Source organism: Cyprinodon tularosa, unplaced genomic scaffold (genome assembly GCF_016077235.1).
Source record: "Cyprinodon tularosa strain WSP-4 unplaced genomic scaffold, ASM1607723v1 ctg725, whole genome shotgun sequence".
Classification (NCBI taxonomy): Eukaryota; Metazoa; Chordata; class Actinopteri; order Cyprinodontiformes; family Cyprinodontidae; genus Cyprinodon; species Cyprinodon tularosa.
Genome location: NW_024039480.1, coordinates 176,443 through 196,670, shown reverse-complemented (window position 1 = coordinate 196,670; position 20,228 = coordinate 176,443). Strand labels below are relative to the sequence as shown.

Here is a 20,228-nt window from a genome sequence, read left to right as displayed (position 1 = left end):
AGAGAGAACCAGGGCCACTCAGAGCTACATTTGTCTTGAGCTGGAGGATGCCCAATGAAAAACCAGCCTGGAATGAAGAGCGAGGGAGAGGAAAAGTAGATTAAATGAAAGCTTTGGCTCAATAACACAGCGAATCAGTCTTGATGTTGGGCCTTACCTCCATACAACGCAAACTGAGCCTGTGAGTGTTTTTAAAATTGATCCTGTCAGGTTAATGACGGGTTAATGATTTCCCCGCTTGCTTGCCAAACACTTCTCCTGCCTTCAGCAGGAACATTATTCTCTAGTAGAAACAGTAACTTAATTATGATCCTGCTGGAAAGTAATGTATTAGAATCACGTTTCAATTTACAGCAACATGAATACTTAGAAAAAACATTACCCTTATCTATCATAATTCATGAAGAAGATAATCAATTCACAGTTAATACTATCCATTTCATTTAATCAAACACAATACGTAGATAGTTATGAAAAATGAGGATGAAAAATTAGCTAATTTCTACATTCTGTGCTTAAACATTGAGCAGCTCATTTGCATATTGATCAATTTATGCAAAGATCCACAACATAGTTTGAGACTACACAGCCTTCTAGAGGGTACAGTAAAAGGTAGACCAAACTTTACATTTGCTTTTTCTTATTGAATATAAATCCCTTAAAATAGATTTGGCATACTGTTACAGTATTGTTTCTTAAACTAGGTCAAACATGGAGCAAAGACCAAATGGTACTCTAGTACTCAAAGGTGTGTTGACCCCCTGTTTAAATCAACTGTCGGATAAATTATCTACAAACCCTTTTCAGTAGTAATGCACATCCAGGGTGTATGCATGCACATACATGCATACACAATAACACAAAAAGTAAATTTTAGGATGAAGAAATATGAATACAGTAGGTCCAACGACCTGGTTGCATAAAATTGCACATGAATACTTTAAGATTTAAGCATTGCTCAACTTTCATTAGTTATATTCATCTGAATAATCTGACAAAGTTCACCCTTTAGTCCACATGACTGCTTATGGAGAGGTTACAGAGGTTCAATATGAGCTCACATCTTAAAAGAATAAGTCAAATGTTATACCAAAGCCCAATAAAGATAATATGACAACGGGGACATTATCTAGATCCAAAATAATTCTACAAAATATGATAGAAACTGCTCAGACAAGTTGCAAAAGTTTTAAGAGCATCCCTGAGGGATGATCAGGCATTTCTGGTAAATGCTGGTTTTGTTTTACATGTGTCCACTATGTGTTCACTATCTGCTGTATTCTTCATATATCTGCATTAAGAAGTAGGGTTGCTAGGTTAAAGGCTTTTCTTTGTTCATGGAAACCATCAACTTGGTATACCCATAACTGTCAGTGACAGAATATTAATGGTCCAATGAAACTTGTAACTTTCAGGCAAAAATCTACGGTAAAACGTGGTCTTTAAAATTATGAGCTGAGTTTAGTCATGTGTTCATCTATCATTCTGAAAAAGTCCAACTAAACCAACAAAAACAGCTTTGCTAGTTGAAAAATAAACTTTAAGGATGGCCAAGAAATAAGTCCAGAAAGTAATCTGACCAAAAAACTGTGGAGTCAACTGAACAGCACTGCAATGTTCTCACAATCTGAACCTTTGCTAAAATAAGTGGGACAATCTAACAAAGTTGAGATGTGAAAAGCTACCTGAATGCTGAAGTTTATTTCAAAATTGCTTTTACTGTCATACTATCAGGTTATTTAAGCTTATTTTTTCTTGTATTTTCTCTATCAGATTTGTGTCCTATTCTACTTAATAACTGGGTCCTACTGTGATTCTTAAATGAAAAATTATTGCAAGGTTGTTTTGTTTTGTTTCATTTTCATTTTTTAAAGAAAAATTCAACCAGGATTAGTACAGCATTCGTAATGATCCTCTCATGCCGATAACTAACACAGATCCTAAGCAACTAAAGCCGGGCATACACTGTGCGATTTTTTCAAGCGTTGCAAGCAGCTACAGCTCACACTGTACGACAAAACCCTCGTACAGTGTGAGTACACAGCTCCCAATGTATGTTCTCACACTGTGCGACCCGATGCTCTGATGCGATCTACCTGCTCAGACTGTACGTCTAAAACCACGTCAGACTCCTCAGTGAGATGGCGCTACTTGGACTTGTCTGTCCGAAAGCCAAATGAGTAAAAGAGGAAAATGAAGCTCACTAGAGTGAAACGCGCTGCCTTGGCAGCAAACGTGGCTACTACGGTCTCTCAATTTAACAGAAAGAACTCAATTTCTCTCGCACCCCGCCATGCTTTTGTGTTTTCATCTGAGAAGGAGAAGAATCCTTCTTTGCCCACTGAGTGATTTGCCCACGACAGCCGACTGAAAACCAAAAATGTTTGATTTTCTCCCGACCTTATGATTTCTGCTTCACTGTAGTGAAGCTTCATTTAATGTAGAATAACTTGTAGCTTCACTAACCACAGCTTTAAGCATCGTGCCCAACACTGCCTGTTTCAATGCCTTTATAAAGCCATAGTACAACAGTGCAGTAACTGCAGCTGTAAAAAAATGTTGAAAAAGTATTAGCTGAATACTCACAGCTGGAGAAGATGAGCGGGCATGAGTGTTCATCCATTGCCGATGACCCAGTTACTCGTAAAATTAACTGGAATTATGGTCATTTCAACAACTAAACCACCAATTAAATTAAATATTACTGAAATAAAATCTGACAGCAAGAAACAGGCTGAACAACCTCAAATCATGAACTGATCGACAAGAATTCATGAAACAAAGCTACTGATGTCTACTGATCTAAAAAGAGTCAAAACCCTCTCAAAACAAGTTCCATCCCCAAGATGACGGTCAAAACCACACATGCATGGCATGTTAAACCTTTGTTATTAAAGAATAAGTTGAGGTTCAATCCCACTGTAGTTTATAAATCACAAATGAAAGCAATTTTCAAAATATAGTTAGTTTAACAAACCAAACTTTAAAAAAGATTAACCTCTATTTCTGTTACCTCGGCTTGGTGTTTAATTGTTCCTAGAACCCGATAGTTATGATGGCTCTGACAATGAATAAAATCAGACTTTCTCCAATAGAGACATTACCATGGAAACCCGTGGACTGTTCTTTGGTAAGGAAATGTGTATAATGGATCACAGCAGGATGGTTCCTCAGACAAGGCTGTCCAGCAAGCAGGTTTTAAGCTCTAATAGGGTACACAGGGTGCAAGCTCACTGAATGACTTTGATGTTACTATAGTGCCACAGAAGATGTTACATTATCCACACCTCAAGATTTTCAACCTGCTTTTTCATTACTTAAAGCAGCATTGTTGCAGGAGCTGTTGATGAACTGATAGCCTTCAAAAAGTTCCTTTTAAGCAACAGAGCAGAAAATAACTAACTCAATACTTTACAGCAGGCATCCCCAAACTCAGTCCTCGAGGGCCGCTGTCCTGCAGGTTTTAGATGTTTCTCTGCTCCAGCACAGCTGATTTTAATTGATAGTTGATTAACAGGCTTTTACTCTACTGCAATCATCATAATCAGCTGTGCTAAAGCAGAGAAACCTCTAAAACCTCCAGGACAGCGGCCCTCGAGGACAGAGTTTGGGGATGCCTGCTTTACAGAAAGATTCTGAGACGGACAAAAAAAATGACAGAAACATCCCAATAAACAAGGTTTTAAAACTATAGAACACTTCATACAAGTTTTTCTGACTTACTTGAATTCAGATATTTTACCAATTTCAAACCTTTTGAAAAATACTGGTTATATAACATTTAAAACCAAAGTTATTATTTATTCATATATATATATATTTATTTTTCTTCATTTTATTCTATTTCTATTATACTTTTTTATCTTTACTTATTATTTTCGATTTAATTTTGTTATTTCCATTGGTGCTGCTTATTTAATTACTAACTACATTTATGTTTGTAAGTTTCTAATGTTTAACCATGTGACTTACTCTACTTGTAAGCTTAACTCGTTGTATATACTTTCAAAGTTTTGTTCTTTTTTAAGTATACCGTATAGAGCAGCAGCCTGAATGTGAGCTTGGATGTATATGTCTGTGTATGTTGCAAAAATTCAAATAAAAATTAAGTGAAAAAACCCCCCCAAAAAAACATACTTATAATCACTGAAAGCTGAAATTTCATCCCTGCAACATGATAGTGGTTCAAAACATAAATCCACTAAGAGCTGGAGAAAAAATACTACTGTAGATGGAAAATTCGGGTCTGTGTCCAATCCTAGAACTGATTGCTTTGATGTGGGGTGACTTGAAACAGACCTACTGAAAATAAACCTTGACTTTCTGATTCAAAAATCACTAAGTTCCACACCATGCTGCAAACAAAATTGTGTTTTTGCAGATGCACGCTACAATCTGACTTCTTCTGGGCAAATAAGAGCACCAGCAAAGTTGCATCAACAAGTACTCATAAGGTGAGCACTGATTGCAGTTTTCTGCCTGATTTTTTATTTTTTTTTATAACTGACACTATCAGCTGTCATAAGATCCCAAGATACCTCCAGTATTTCGATCTTAGCTTACTGAAAGACATTAATCAGCACCAGTGGTACATTAAAAATTCTGAAAAACCACTTTTAAATGTAGATCAATGTTTGGAGCATTGACAGGATGATTTTCAGACCTTTGCAGAGGTCAATGATCTCATACAATTAAGGAAATCAAGGCCTTTCCCTAAAAATAATAAAAGTGTTGTTATTCTGGAATTTAAATCATAAAATATTGAGAAAAGGAAGATTGCCAGAAAGCTGAAATTTCTTGTATAAAACTGCTGCTTGTTTAGATTATTTTCTTTGTTGAAATAATTAAATAGTCTAAAAAAAACAAGGGTTGTCTATTTTCTTCAAAAGTCAAACCCAAAATCTGACAGTTTTATTAATTTTCTTTTGTTAACATTACAGCTATTTATTGCATTATTATTCCACCAACTGTGTTACGTAACCATACATTTCCTTACCTCTCTAGATAAATAGATGTTCTATCTTCATTCACAAAGTCTACCAACCAAATGAAACAGCTTCAATGCAGCTTCTGACAAATGAACAGCAGTCTCTGAGCATTGTATAGAAATCCCCATGGTGCCTGGCAGCACAGTCATCAATCCTTTTTTTCCAGGTGGGGAAAGCATCTGCTTGTGAAGAGACTCCATAATTCCATAAAACTGATTCAGTATTTGTAGACATGAAACTTTCTACTTTTGTTAAATCCTTTGATTATACAATAAAACTCATTTTAAAAATTGGAATGGTAAAATGAATACCAAAGTATATCAAGAATATCTAGATTGCTACCTTTGGCAGTCTGGCCACAGATGTGTGTCCTTGTTGTCAGTGTTGGGCAGTAACGCCGTTACACATAGCGCAATTACATGTAGGGCCATTACTACCTTAACTAGATTTCTCATTTGGTCATAACATTGTTGTTTTCTAAATCAAATAGCTTTTAAGTAGTGAAACTACTTTTGTTGGCCAAATATCAGGGTAGGGTCCACAGGAGCTTCATGTCTCCAGGCATTTCTAGACCTTAAACACATATGTCCTGTGTATATTCTTGATGCAGACATCCCAGGAATATACCAGCCTTTTAACTTTCTGTACCTATGATCCTGGTTTTTCCGCTCTAGACTATGTGCAAAAAGATGCCCAGGAGGGTGATCTAATGCGGCTGGTTTAGGTACTAGATCAGCTGGAAACAATGGAGGTGTCAGGAATCCAGTTTGTGTGGTCTGTTGTTTTGTTGTTTGTCTCTCCCTCCACCACCAGGTGGCGCCCTGTCCTTGTTGGTCCTCCCTGCACACCTGCGTCTCATTGGATCATTATCTGGAGGAGTACTTAAGCAGTGGACTGTCACTACCTCGAGTGTTTGCCAGTTTTGGGTACTCTAGCCGAGCAGAGTTTAGCTGAGTCTAATCTGCGTTTTGTTTCACTGAGTCTAATGTTGTTTCTGTCTTTGCCTTTCGGCAGGAAGTCTTCCTGCATACTGGATGTTTGGCCCTCTCCCCCCTGGAAGGATTATCTGTGTTCACACTGAGCAGGGGAAAAACCTCCACATGTGCCGTTCAAGTTCTTACGGAAATTCAAGTGACAGTCCGCTCCATTGCTCCTCTGGATCCTAAGTGTGTCTACCTGTCCACTCTCCAACGAGTCCCCTCTTCACAAGATCAACCCACACTAACTGAATTCGAAGAGAGAGAAGAACCCCCCCCCAAACGTGAGTCCCTCACCAGCATTATCCTTATGGCATCCAAGATTCCCATGGTCTCCGTGTGATATCCTCTCCAGACTTTCTAGTTCCCAGCTCTCTGAGTTCCAGATCCAACCCCCTCTACCCTTACCACAATAAACCTGTTAAACCTTTGCCTTGCTCTCTGAGTGGTTCTCTGCATTTTGGGTCAGATCAATTAAATAAATTAGGACAGGAGGGGCAGAAGGCAGAGGCACAACCGTCCTCAGGTCCAAGACGTCCAACAGAAATTTAAGAACACACGCAGCTGCATTCAGGCATTTGCCAAAGTTAACACAAGCTGAGCTAAGCTAGTCATCACAACTCAGCCAGCAAACCTCCAAAAACATGAGTGAGTGAGTATGCAGGAAAAACAGAACAGCATTAGTTTGTTCAGGGTTTTTTTTCTATACAATAAAAAACTGTGGTCAATTTACATAGACAAATAATATTTGTGTAGAAGGTAGTAATAAAAATAGGGCAAGAAATATTCTACTGATACAGCTCCATAGAGACTCTGTATAATCCAAATAAATAGAAATAAACTGGTTACTTTAGCGACTTTAAATAAATCAAAACAAAAAGCAATGAGGTCAGTTGAAGATTGAATTAATAGTAATGACTGATCTACAATAACTAATTTGACTAATTTACTGACAGCTGCTATATTAGTCTGAGACACATCTTACAACACAACACTGTTGTGGTTGTAAGATGTGGTGATTATCCAAATATCTCAGAATGAAGTGTTCATTTATACCTGAATTGTAAAGTTATATTTGAATGTATTAGTTTTTTTGAGTTTAATAAATAATTTAACTGAACTGATCTGTTTTTCATAGTTTATTTAATCACCACATATCAATGACTTAGAAAGAAGTAAGTTGGATGTTAAAAGAAGCTTTGATGTAGTTAAGTTAATTTTGTCATGTTATTGTAGCTTGGCTCGCTACATTTTTCTTGTGGGTAGCTTCACTGTAGTGAAGCTTCATTTAATGTAGAATAACTTATAGCTTCACTAACCACAGCTCTAAGCAGCGTGCCCAACACTGCCTGTTTCAATGCCTTTATAAAGCTATAGTACAACAGTGCAGTAACCTTGCAGCTGTAAAAAAAATGTTGAAAAGGTATTAGCTGAATACTCACAGCTGGAGAAGATGAGCGGGCACGAGTGTTCATCCATTGGGAAGTTGTGTAGTTGCAACTGGCACTCAGCATTTATAGTCAACCTGAAAAAAGAAAAACACAGAAATCTGTAACTCGGTTTATTACAAGGTTGTTTTTTTATTATTTTTTTTTATTTACTGATATGCAAAAAGGTGGAATAAATAATGTTTGGAGTAGACTTAATTGCAGCGTGGTAAAACTCAAGACCTTTTGGACTGCTTTCTTATATATTTTTGATTTCTGAAACACCCAATTTAAAAGCCTTGATTCTCTTCTCATGCACACAAGAGGAATGTTTACATGGGCATCAACTAACTGTATTAATTATTAGATTTTGTCACCTGTCACCAAAGTTAAATAACTTTGAGTGTAACGTGAGAAATAGAAAGCCTGAAACACTCAGCAACCAAGAGCTGCAAGTAAGCGGTGGATCAGGCTCCATAAAGGTTGCAGTTGCCCCCTGGCAGAGAGACATAAAGCACCCCTAAAGAGCAGCCATATGCACCACAGAGAGGTCAATTTTCGGAGAAGCTGAGAGAAACTATAGCGGTAAAGGGTGATATGTGGGGAACCAAACACTTCAAGCACCACTGTGCCTTCACCTCCAAGTGTGAAGACTAAATGAAGGACAAGACCCCCATAGTGGCCCATTGCCTGCTCAAATTTCCTGGCAGCAGGACCACTCACCTCTAAGCAGGAGAGCCCCAAACATGCCAGGCAGGCACCATCATCCCACCACAATAGTAGGAACTCATAAAATACAAAAGAAAAGATGGCACATTAGCTTAGCCCCTGTGGCAAATAACCAAACCCTGCCACCTAACATTGTGTATAGATAAATTGATGTTATTACCGTATTTTCACGACTATAAGGCGCACATAAATGTCTTTTTTTTCCCCTCAAAATGTGCGGTGCGCCCTATGTGTGTTGCAACTGCGACTTTTGAGACCACCTCATTGAGGAGATGATGAAAGAGTGGCTGAATGTAAGGAGACCAGGTGTTTTTTTTTTCCACTCATCACCATCGCTGTTAATCTGACTCCATGCGTGCCCATCTCACAGCTGATGTGAAAAACATGGTGAAACAAATTAATGCTGTGCTCGCTGTGAACCGGACGCAGCAGGTGCAGCAGAAGCAGCGAGTTTACATGCAAAGTCAACGGTTGACGAGCGTATAGACGCAGCAAAAGGTCCCGCAGCGCAGCAGGTGCAGCAGAAGCAGCGAGTTTACATGCAAAGTCAACGGTTGACGAGCGTATAGACGCAGCAAAAGGTCCCGCAGCGCGTTTTGAGCAGCAGGCGCAGTGCGTCGGGAGCGCGCCGCCAACGCGCTGCTGCTGCTCGAGATGGAAAAAATTGAAGTTTTGCTGCTGGAAGCGCCGCATCAACGAATCAGAGAAGCTGATCTGGGAGCTGACAGCGAGACAGACACAGCGCTCTGATGACATATGATTTTAAAGCAAATGAAAGGGCTGGATGGATGAGGAGATGATGAAAGCGTGGCTGAGGGAGGTGTATGTGAGGAGACCAGGTTGTTTTTTTCCACGCATCACCATCGCTTTTAATATGTGACTCCATGCGTGCCCATCTCACAGCTGATGTGAAAAACATGGTGAAAAAAAATAAACGCTGTGCTCGCCGTTATCTCGGGGATCTGACAAAGGAACTTCCACCGCTCGACATCGGTGTTAAGCGGCCGTTCAAAATAAGGCTGCGAGCGGCGTGGGAGCGATGGATGACAGACGGAGACCACAGTTTCACGATAAGTGGAAGGCAGCGCCGGGCAAGTTACGCCACCTTTAGCGGATGGATTGTTGATGCTGGGACTAACGTGTCTGCTGGCTCTGTTGTTCAAGCTTTCGCAAAAGCCGGCATTATTTCTGAGGAGCCGCGCTGCACGGAAAGTGACTCTGACAGCGAAGAATGGGAAATTGGCATGTCTGATTTAGCGCAGCTGTTTAATTCAGAAACAAGGATGAGGACTTTGATGGGTTCGATTAATACTTTGTAATAAATACATGAATAAAGCACAAACATACTCAGTTTTGCTCCCGCTCTATTTTTCTACCTGAAAACTTAATTCAACAGCAGCCTCTGGGCCGGGTCTCCTCCGCGTATACCGCGGTGGCTGGCAGGTGTTTTTTCATCTAAATAATCTAAATCTAAATAATCAGTAGAAATCCCTTCATCAGCAGCCTCTAGGCTGGGCAGCCTCCGGGTTCACCGCGGTGGCTGGCAGGTGTTTTTCATCTAAATAATTTAAACTGCAGGCACCAGGATACCGGTAATAAAAGCGAACATATTCCGTCGGCAGGTTTCAGGATTTTAAGTTAATTTAGGAGTGATCACAGCGCTGTGTCATCAACATGTGTCTGTCTCACGGCCAGCTCCCAGGTCTGATTAATACTTTGTAATAAATACATGAATAAAGCACAGTCATACTCAGTTTTGCCCCCGCTGTATTTTTAAATACGCAGTAGAGCTATTTAAAGGTAGTCGGACATGTACCTGTATATAAAAAACGCGCCCTATAGTCCGGTGCGCCTTATGTGTGTGTTAAATACAGAAATGGGACACATAACTGAGAGTGCGCCTTTTAGTACGGTGCGCCTTATGGTCGTGAAAATACGGTATGTAGATTGACATTGGGACTGTGAAAAATTATCTATCTATCTATCTATCTATCTATCTATCTATCTATCTATCTATCTATCTATCTATCTATCTATCTATCTATCTATCTATCTATCTATCTATATATGTAATTTTACTACAATACTTCCAGATATTTAAAAGAGTCTACTAATATGGGAGGATAGTGAGAAAAAGGGATAAAATATGGTCATTTCCTGGCCTAACCAGGAGACTTCAAAGGTATAGCTTACAGATTGGGCAGACTGGGTAATTGGGTTGTAGTTATTCTTTAAAATAAATTATCAAGATCCCACAATTCAGCACAAATCTCAAGTGCTCATTTTTGAACCAATGGGAAATTAAAAGTAAGCCCAGTGCTGAAGTGTCTTCAAGGATGTTTCAGTTTCAGACTTTTTAAAAATATTCTATCTTCTACAATATGAAAATATGCTTTTTCTTGATTAGCAGTTTTAATGCTCAACATTAAAAGAATAAAAGATTTGAAATATATTAGCCTGTGTGTAATAAATGAATGTAATACACAAGTTTAACTTTTTTAAAGGAAATGCTGAAACTTTTTCATGATTTTCTAACTATATCACCAGCCCCTATAGTTCTTATGCTCTACTTATGTAAAAAAACAAAACAAAAAAAACTCCCTGGCTGTTAATTGAAACCAGCATGCACTGCACGTTCTTGTTACTTAAATGTTATAGAACCAAAACTGCCTTACCCTTACATTTCTTTGCTACAAATCCAACAATATCAAATTCTCTAACAGCACTCATTGTGCTTCTTCATTTGTTCAAAACCAATTGTTGTCAAAACTATTTTGGAAACAGCAAGTGCACAAGGTTATTTTCACAGGTGTGCGAACCATGAGTATGTAGAAAATTTCCAAACAGTTTTTTGTTGTTGTTGCTTTTTACATCCTTATCTCTGTTTCATGTGCAGACCAAAGCTGGGAAAGCTGGGAACACTCATTATTGATTAGTTGATGGACCAAAAATGAAAGCCTCTCTGAGGAGTTTTAATCACAAGAAGAGCTTTGAAGTAAGGTATTGATCTGATGTTTTGTTGTGATTTTAAAAAAATTATGCCAAATCAATCTATTTATTCTGTTTTCAGTTAAAAGAATAGAAAAAATGCATAAATTACTAATATGCAAGGCTTCCACCCTGAGTCCAAATTTTGCCCCGGTAGTTCTGAAATTATGCTGAATCTATTTTGCCAATAAATCAGACAAATTTCCCTTTTCCTTTGCAGGTTGTCTATTCCCAAATCATCTGCAAACTATTGATACTGTAGGTGTGCCAGTACAGCATAATGTTCTCCCTCTGCTACCAAGTAGATCTTAGAATAATTCAAATACAACTGCCAAACTCACACAGAACTATACCTCTGCTAACCTGTCCCTTCCCCCTGGTCTTAGCTGTAATAATTTTACTTTATGAATAAGATCGATTCCCTTAAATATAAGATAAATGACACCCTTCTTAATATGATTTGTTCATCTCTGGAAGGCAGCATCTGAGGTAACTATAGAACCCGAACTGTGCTTGGACTGGTTTCATCCAGTTGAGCTTTCAGAGTTAATTATTGTCGTCATCTACGGTGGGCTTCAACTTGTATGTTAGACCCAATTACAACCAAGTTATTTAAAGAAGTATTCCCTCTGATTTCCTACTCCATTTTAAATATGATTAATCTATCCCCGTTACAGGGATGCGTACCTCAAGCTTTTAAGGTAGCTGTAATTAATCCTTTACTTAAAAAACTTTATTTGATCTTAAGGAATTTAAAGACCTACAGAATATATAGACCTATACATATTTATAGACCTACCATCTCTCTTGTATTATCTCTGTTATCAAATCAGCTGAAGAATGAATTCTCCTCCACCCTCAAAAGGTCAAAATTCCCAATTGAGAAGTGCGGAGTCTGAATTTGAGGAGTTGATCTTAATTCCTTTGCATTTGGCTGTGAACTGCCACAGTGATTGCTATAGCTCTTGGCTGGAAGGAGCCAGCAGATTTAAGTATTTTGTTTAATTTTCTTTTACTTTTGCCACACCCTGAATGTCGTGGTATTGGCATGATGCTTGGCAGTTTCCTATACCCCTGTTTACCTGTCTGATTGGCCCGGTGACTCATCAACGCTTATCGTTTTCACCTGGTTCCTGGTGCTATTCATGCTGTTTGTCTGCCTACCAATGGCGCCAGATTACAGTTCAAGCTGTTTTGTGAGAGTAACTCTAGCATTCAAGTAAGTGTTCTGTGATTCTGATTCTGTACTGTTTTCTGTCTTTGGATATTTGAGTTTTTGCCTTGCACCTGTCTGCTTTGTCTGTTATGTATTTGGACTGATTTCCTGGATTCTGCTGGTCAGCTGATCGAACTTGGACTGTGTTACTGACCTCAGCTTGGATTCTCTTTTGGTACCTCTTCGGCTCTCTGATCTTCTGGTCTGGTCTGGTTCAGATTAGACTTCGGCACTGGAAATTCCCTGACGGACAAAGTCGGCCGGCAACAGCTCGTCATCACCCTGAGCTCTGGAAGTGGCTACAATGCAAGCGGTGAACAATCTCGCTCCCGGATTCCTCTCCTTCCTCTGGGATCGGACTGAACTGTTAATGAGGTCAGTGACTTTTTGTTTCTTGTCGTGTTTAGCCCGACATTCTAGTCACTCACCTAAGTTTTCTATTTCTGCAGAGAATCCGGTTATCCCCCGTTCTCACGACCAGCCGCTGGCTGTATTGTTGTTAATAAAGCAAGTTAGGAAATTGTCCTGATGTGATTCTGAGGTCCTGACACTGAATTGTTTTAAAAATGCATTGAACTTTACATATTGGGGGCATATTAATGTCATAATAATGATTTGTCATACAGTGATCAACAATGAGCTGCAATTTAGCTCAGTGCGCTAGATAGACAGTACTGCTTGGATTAGACACAGATGTTGTCGAACAAAACAGCTACGAGCTGACAGACTTTTTATTTTCAGACAGTTTCTTTGTTGCGTTGTTTTAGTTGTAAAAAATATCCCCCAGTTGTGTTGATAACCTCTCTATATAGTGGCCTTACAGCACTTTTGCAGTCAGTTTATTCTGGGTATTTATACTGTTTTTCAGATGTATTAAGGAACAGACAAAGGATGGCAAAAAATTGCATGTATGAAGGGTAAAGTATTTCTGTAAAGTTTTGTACATCTGAATTGTTTCGTATGTCCAAAATTTAGAAAATGTAAACTACAACAAACTTGAAAGTCTTCTTTTCAAAAATGTTTTGAATGCTTTTCTTTGGACGGCTTTGTTAAATTTGAACCATTAGGTTTGCAGAACCTAGGAATATTTGACGTTAAGAAAATAAAACATTTCTGGAAAATAACACCATAACAATCTGGAAAGTATTAGGTGGAAGTGTCATGAGGGAACTGGCCAGCTTACTGTACCACCAAAGAATCCATCATGAAATCTAGAGTATCAGAGTGTTTTAGAGACATGCAAGGTAATCTGCGCGTGTTTTGTTTAATGGGAAAAAAGTGCTAAACTGTAAATAAATAACTTATGAAAGATAAAACACTGATACTAGCACATTCTATTTTAAAAGAACTAAATAATCAGTGGAGTTCATGATTTTGTTTATTGAGAGCTACAGTATGCTGTGTTTTATGACTTATAATAAAACATTTTTAAATTATTTCTGGGACATTGACGTCCTAAAGCACTGCACTGCATCTAAAGCCAACACATTTGTAGTGAAAATTACTCCATTTAGGCAGTACCAAAATCAGGAATCTGCAATTTACAATTTACTGGATTGTTATCTTCACCTGGTCTTTAATCATTTTAAACTATTTTGCTACCATTTTGGTCCCCTATAATTCCCTTTTTAAACATCAGTCTTTTTACCAAAAGATTCTCTCTGTCATGATTTGTGGACATTAAGATCTAAAGAGAAGCGCCTTCTTGTGGTCAGACCTTGTAATTTAGTGAAAGGTTGGAGTCAGAGTAAAAAAAAATATGCACGTCAAGGAAAACGAGAGGGTCACTCCGGTGGCTGGAAGTTGGATGGGATTTTGCCAGGAGTTGCAGGAAAGTAGGCTGCCATTCAACTGGCGTTTGACTGGAAAGGGCTATTTTGAATTGCTGCTACTGCAGTAAATAGAAAACAGAAGTTGGACAGCAGAACTGCTACGTGAGAAAAGCTGGCTGAACCAAAAGAACCACACCATTAATTTACCTTTTCATACAGGATGCTACCCATTCCATTAACATAATGGATTATGGGCAACAATAGAATAAAACATCTGAAGAGGTCCAAATGAGAAGGTGAAGGGTCTCACGTCAAACCTCTATCCTAATGTTGTGGTAAAAGTCTGACTTGAAGTTGCTTTCATGGTGATAGGGGTTTGTCAGCCCAGTCTGTAGCAACCCATCTGTAAAGCTTGGGCATTTATCTCATTACCCGCTCTTACAAGCTGAGTGGTTGTTGGTTGTAGGTTGTGGGGGCTCAGCCTTCAGGAGGATGGGTGCGTGGAGAGCCAAAACAACTCATCTCGAAGGTCTGAATGAGAAGATTTTTGCCTTATCTGAGAAGAATTTTCCTTTACATACACCTAACATATTCTCTGGGGGCCTCATTTGTAAAATTTTTCATTTTAAAATGTAGCACAATATTGGACTCAAATGACTTGGTAAAGCAAGTTAAATAAATAACAATCAGCTTCTTATGGATGGTCAAGATTAACTCTGGTAAGGCTATCAATAGACATAAAAAAAAAAGAAATGTTTCAATAACAAATGATGAAGCTGTCATGCCTGGAGTATAAACCGGCCTCATAATCAACTTAGAAGTTAAGTGTTAAGCATCAAATCATTCCTCACCAATATTAAACATGATGAAAACAACCAGATGGGATATTTCCCCTCAGCAATACCAGCCCATTTGCAGCTTGTCAAAAGCCTTGACTTAAATCCTGATGATATTTGACAATGACATCTCAAATGCTGCAATTCACTTTGAGAACCTCACATAGAAAATGTGAGTCAAGCTTCCATCTATCCAATCAATAATTTACCTGTTATGAAAAGCTTTATAAAGCCAAAAAGTATCTCTTAAACTGCACAATGACTAAAATCAGCAATTATTTAACATCTATTTGCCAACAACAAATCTCTCTATCATATTACTGTGATTACCTTAAGGTGTAGAGTATTTTCCCATCGTTCCATATCCTGAGCAGCTGGTTAGGCATAGTAATCCAATGAGAATCTGCAGTCTTGGAATTTCTAAAGATGGTGTCCGGCAGCCAGATAAGTCCAACCATGTTGCTGTTTAAGGTCAGTATTTTCATTGTGCTGTTATATCTGAGGCGGCTGTCTGTCCATGTCTGGGCGAAAATGATGTCAATTTGGTACTCCTGAAAAAAGAATAGGGAGAAGGTTATTTGAAAAATTCAGAAAATACATTTTGTTGTAGAAATAAAGAATGCAAGCCAGCATTTCAGCTGAAATCATACATCTTTGAGAAATGTATTCAATCTGTCATCCATTGCTAGAATTATTTATCATTTTCATTATTAGATGTTCTTTCTGTCATGCACATCATTCAGTTCATTGTATGCCAACTGCAGTATATTTAGGACTGAGGCTTTTTTACCCTTTTTTACCCCCTCATGATGAAAGCTAAATGTGAAAAAACATGTCACAATGAGTCATTTGTGCAGATTTGCCTCTTAGCCTAGAAGACTGTAAAACCCCCAAGATAATTACATCAGTTGATTGATGATTGACACTACCCAATGCCTTGCACGGGTATTCATGACTCTTGAAGTTTTCAAAGTTCTTATAACAAACTCTTGAAGTATTTAATAAATTGTAATGATTAAGCAACACAGAAAATGACTAAGAAAATGCTTTCAAGGTATGAACTTAGGAGGAAAGAAAAGTAGTTCCTCTGTTCATTTCACTTGAGTAATTTGATAATATTATGAAATTTTCCGACAGTTTACAATTGGTTGAGATTCCCATTTTGTTATCAAGCTTTATTGATTTAAAGTTAGTTTATGTCTGCTGATTATTCCTTGTCAATTGGAGATAAAGTGTGCATATAGTAAACAATATGTTATATCTTCTTATTGGAAGTAACTCCCAGTATTCTAACCTTTATAACTATAATACTGTAATTATTGATTTAAGACGTTTTATAATAAAAAACATGAGTATTATACATTTAAAGTGTTTCTTCCACATGAAACTTTTAATTGATGTATATGATATATCTTGTTTGTATCTCATTCATTTGCATATAACTTTAGAATTTTTGCAAATTAACAGAGTTTTTACAATATTAAATTTGTTATGATCATGATTAGTACATAGAGTAGTTACTTTTTTTAGTAGTAATTTTACCCAATTCATTGAATAGTTTCATAGATGGCTTTCAGCTTTAACTTGAGTAGAAGTATGATAAAATACTTTATCCACTCTACACCACCTCCGCCTACAAGCAAGTGAATATGAAAAGTGCAATGAATTTGTATTCAGCCTCTGGACTCAATACTTTCTTGAACCACCTTTGATAACATGGGTTTATGGTAAAATGTTCATTCCCCTGCTCTATTTTCATAAATATGTATGTATCAGAGTTTAAATCTGTGTGAGTAATAATTTACTTATGGGACTTAATAGGGAAATAATTGACAATGGCAGAAAAAGCCTAACATATTGTAGCCTTAGCAACAGTTATGCTCTTTGGGTTGTTTTTGCCAGCCTGTCACAGGAGGATATACAGTTTAATAAAAATTATAATTTCTGCCACTGCCTGAAATGTTTTGACCTTATGCTCAATCTGCACAATCATTTAAATGTCTCACCACTCACAATAAAGTCTACAGTATATTCACAGAGCCAAGAGTGCAGGTTATGACCTTTAATTGTTTTGAGTTAAGGGGAAAAAAATATCCAGAACCCTATGACCAGTAAAAACAGTAATGTTAGGTTTTTCTTTTGTGCATTAGGTCTGACAGGTCTTACATAAGACCTCAATTTTGCATTTATCAGTCCCATTTTATACCAAGGTTGTTTTTTTTTTTAAAAAATGCTGGCATACACAGAGTATATAACGCTGTATTTGTTAATAAAGGTTGATGAAAGTGTTTTGTGTTACTGACGAGAATTTTGGGAAAATGTGCCCTACATTGGGTGTGCCTGTGTAAAAAAGGCAGCGGCTGAAAATGGGTCGAGGAACCCTCACCAGAACTAGTCAGGGGATTCGTTCAGGAAGCAAATCAGTTATGTCTTCGGGTGTCAATGGTAGCGTAATTTTCTTTTTGAAGCAAGCCTTGAAACAGTGGTTCTGTGCTACAGGTTTGACGCATGTATGGAGTCTGCCTCTCCGTACATAGGTTCATCTAGGCTCAACCCTACCTGCAGTTATATCCCAAAACATTATCTAAACCTTTAATTTTAAGGTCCAATGACATGCTTTTTTAAGCCTTCAAACTAAATGCATATTTATTGAAATTTTGCCATTAGCATTACAGAGTATTAATTTAGCATGAAAAATTAATAGTTTTCTTCCAACCAGGAGTGTGATTGGAGACCATTTAAGATACAATACCATACCATAACAGCTTTATTTATGAAGCACTTTATGCACCGGACAGGACCACAGTGCTGTACACAATCATAAAATACAATAAAATTATAAAATAGGAAAAAAAACGAGTGTTAAAATAAAAATTAGTATACAAAGAGAATAAAACAAAGTAAAACCTCTCAAATTGTGCCAAAAGCCAAGGAAAAAAGATGAGTCTTAAGAAGGGACTTAAAAACAGCAAGAGAAGAGGCCTGTCTAAGATGAACTCTGGATGCTGATTGGGCTTTCATGGAGGTGTGGTTCAAAGCTGATTAGCTGGAGTCGGAGGCAGATGAAGGCGAGTAATCAGTTTATTCAGTTGAACTTCCGCTTAGGCTCCAATGGCGTTTAGGCAACTCATTAACAGGCGCTTAATCTAGTGTGTGTCTTTCAAAATTGGAGTATTTGGGGAAGGTATAAACCTTTAGGAACTAGTTTTTAGTGTAAGTGTGAGGTTTATTTTTGTTGTTCTCATCACTCTCTTGTTTTCTTTGAGGTCACCTGGTCAAGGTTTGTCATTGAGGCGCGCCCATGAGCAGCGCTGATAAGGAGCTGCCGTGTTTAATCAGCCTCATGAGGAAAGTTTAGAGTTTTGATTGGATTTAGATTATTGTTGAGCTTTATTTTGTTAGAGTTTAATGTTTTGGGTTTTGTTTTATTTCCTTGTGTCATGGTTTTGGTTCTGTTTAAGTTTTCATCGGTTTCATTCCCATTTTGCTTTATTCTAGTTGTTTTTGGTTGTATTTGAGTTCTTATGTTTTTCTTGTTTACCCTCTGTTGCCCACTTTTGTCATTTTCCTTCCTGTAGCTCCGTTCTAGATGCTTTCATCCACAGCTGTTCCTTGTCAGCTTATTGGCCCAGTCCAAATTGTTTGCCAACCGCCATTAAACTTCACAAAAGTACAGTTTCTCATTGCTGGTTACTAGTCATTTCTTTAGTCCTCATGTGTGTTTTCCCTGATGCCTCCTGGATTTTGGGTTTCTGGATTTTGTTTGTAGACTTTTGCTTCTGTTGCCCTTTTGACACACATTAAACCGACTCAGCTTCCATCTCTGCATTTGGATCCTCTACCCCCTCACAACCTAACATCTTGAGGTTTCTCTTTGTTAACAGCTTCTCAAGTACAAAATATGAATTTTGTCTTCACCCTTAAATTAGAAATGATTTAGCCCACAGCTTAAAAAGCTGGGTTGTTCAAACAGTGCTTTCTGTTGTCTGTTTTCTGTGATCGAAGGAAGTGTAATCAATACCTTTTGCTACAAAATGTTCGAACAGTTTTTTCCTGACAAAAGGTGTGTATTTTTTGAGGCTTTGGATATCTATTTATTTTTTTAGTCTAAAGGGTCTTTGTTTCTGATCACAAACCATTTTTATTTGCTTTACTTTTAACCTGGGTTTGTGTTGAGACTATTTCTTAAGATTTCACCGATGGAAAACAGAAGTTAACAGCATTGTACATACCAAATTGATAAAAAAAGTTAATTCTAATTTTGAAAAAATCCTCAATGATCTGCTTAAGAAAAAGACCACCTGGGTCTGCTTTGCTGTTTCAGGACCTGGTAAATTCAGAACCAGTTATTTTGGTTGCTCTATTACTGAACGAGATTGTTCATTAGGTGCTGTGGATTTCAAGGCAATACAATGATCTAAACACAGCACCACGTCCCCTTCTGATGGATAACTAAATAAAGGCTTATTAAAGTATAAACTTGACTGAAAGATTCTTGACTGATGCTTTAAAATTCTAATATGATTAAAATAATAAATTCTTCAATTATGTGGGCCAAAGCTCCACTGCAATAAAGTACAAAAACAAAAGACCTCATTGTCAGTTACTGCAAATGCTTAATGGCAGTTGTTATCAAGGGTTATTAGGTTTTGAGGGCAGTTACATTTTCACACAGGGCCAAATTGTTTTGGATAGCAATTTTCTTCAATTAAATGAAATCATCACTTAAAAAACGACTTTTTGTATTTATTCAGCTTCTATATGACAATAAAATATTCAATGATATGAGACACTGTAGCTAGACAGAAAAGCATAAACAAACAAAATATTTTATTGAAAAAAAACACGGTAATGGCACAGTAGATAATTTAAAACCTTTCCAAATGTTTATCACATTGACGACACATTTTCAATCGATTTTTGTAGGCCATTGTTGTAAATTGAATGTAGCTTTATATACAGTATTCTGTAAAGAGAGCAGACAACAAATCAAATGCCAAAATGCTTGTAAAGGTCAGTTTGCTTTTCTTAAGCCTTTCAAACTCAAGTATAGTGATTAATATAATAGAAATAATGCATCTGCAGATTATAATTAGTAAACATTGGTTAGTTTCTTCCAACATAGAAAAAAAGGCACTTGCTCTCAAAGGAACGTTGCATTTTACCATCTGAGTATCATAATTTTCAAAAAGGCTCCATATAACACAGAAAGCTGAACAAAGTCCAAGACCTCTTGAAGCCAAATGAATAAAAATAGGTTTTTTATCAGTAAAGGCTGTGTTATACTGCTTGAGT

General features: G+C 37.5%; 1 protein-coding gene across 1 annotated transcript in view; it reads right to left on the bottom strand.

The window, feature by feature from the left end:
• Window positions 1–20,228, bottom strand: part of LOC119772690 (gamma-aminobutyric acid receptor subunit gamma-3) — an 82,700-nt gene that overhangs the window by 20,159 nt on the left and 42,313 nt on the right. The window contains exons 4-5 of the mRNA XM_038269229.1: window positions 15,264–15,484; window positions 7,408–7,490 (exon numbers count right to left, since the gene is read on the bottom strand). Of these exons, the coding sequence (XP_038125157.1) occupies window positions 7,408–7,490; window positions 15,264–15,484 (304 nt within the window). The remainder of the gene's footprint in view (window positions 1–7,407; window positions 7,491–15,263; window positions 15,485–20,228) is intronic.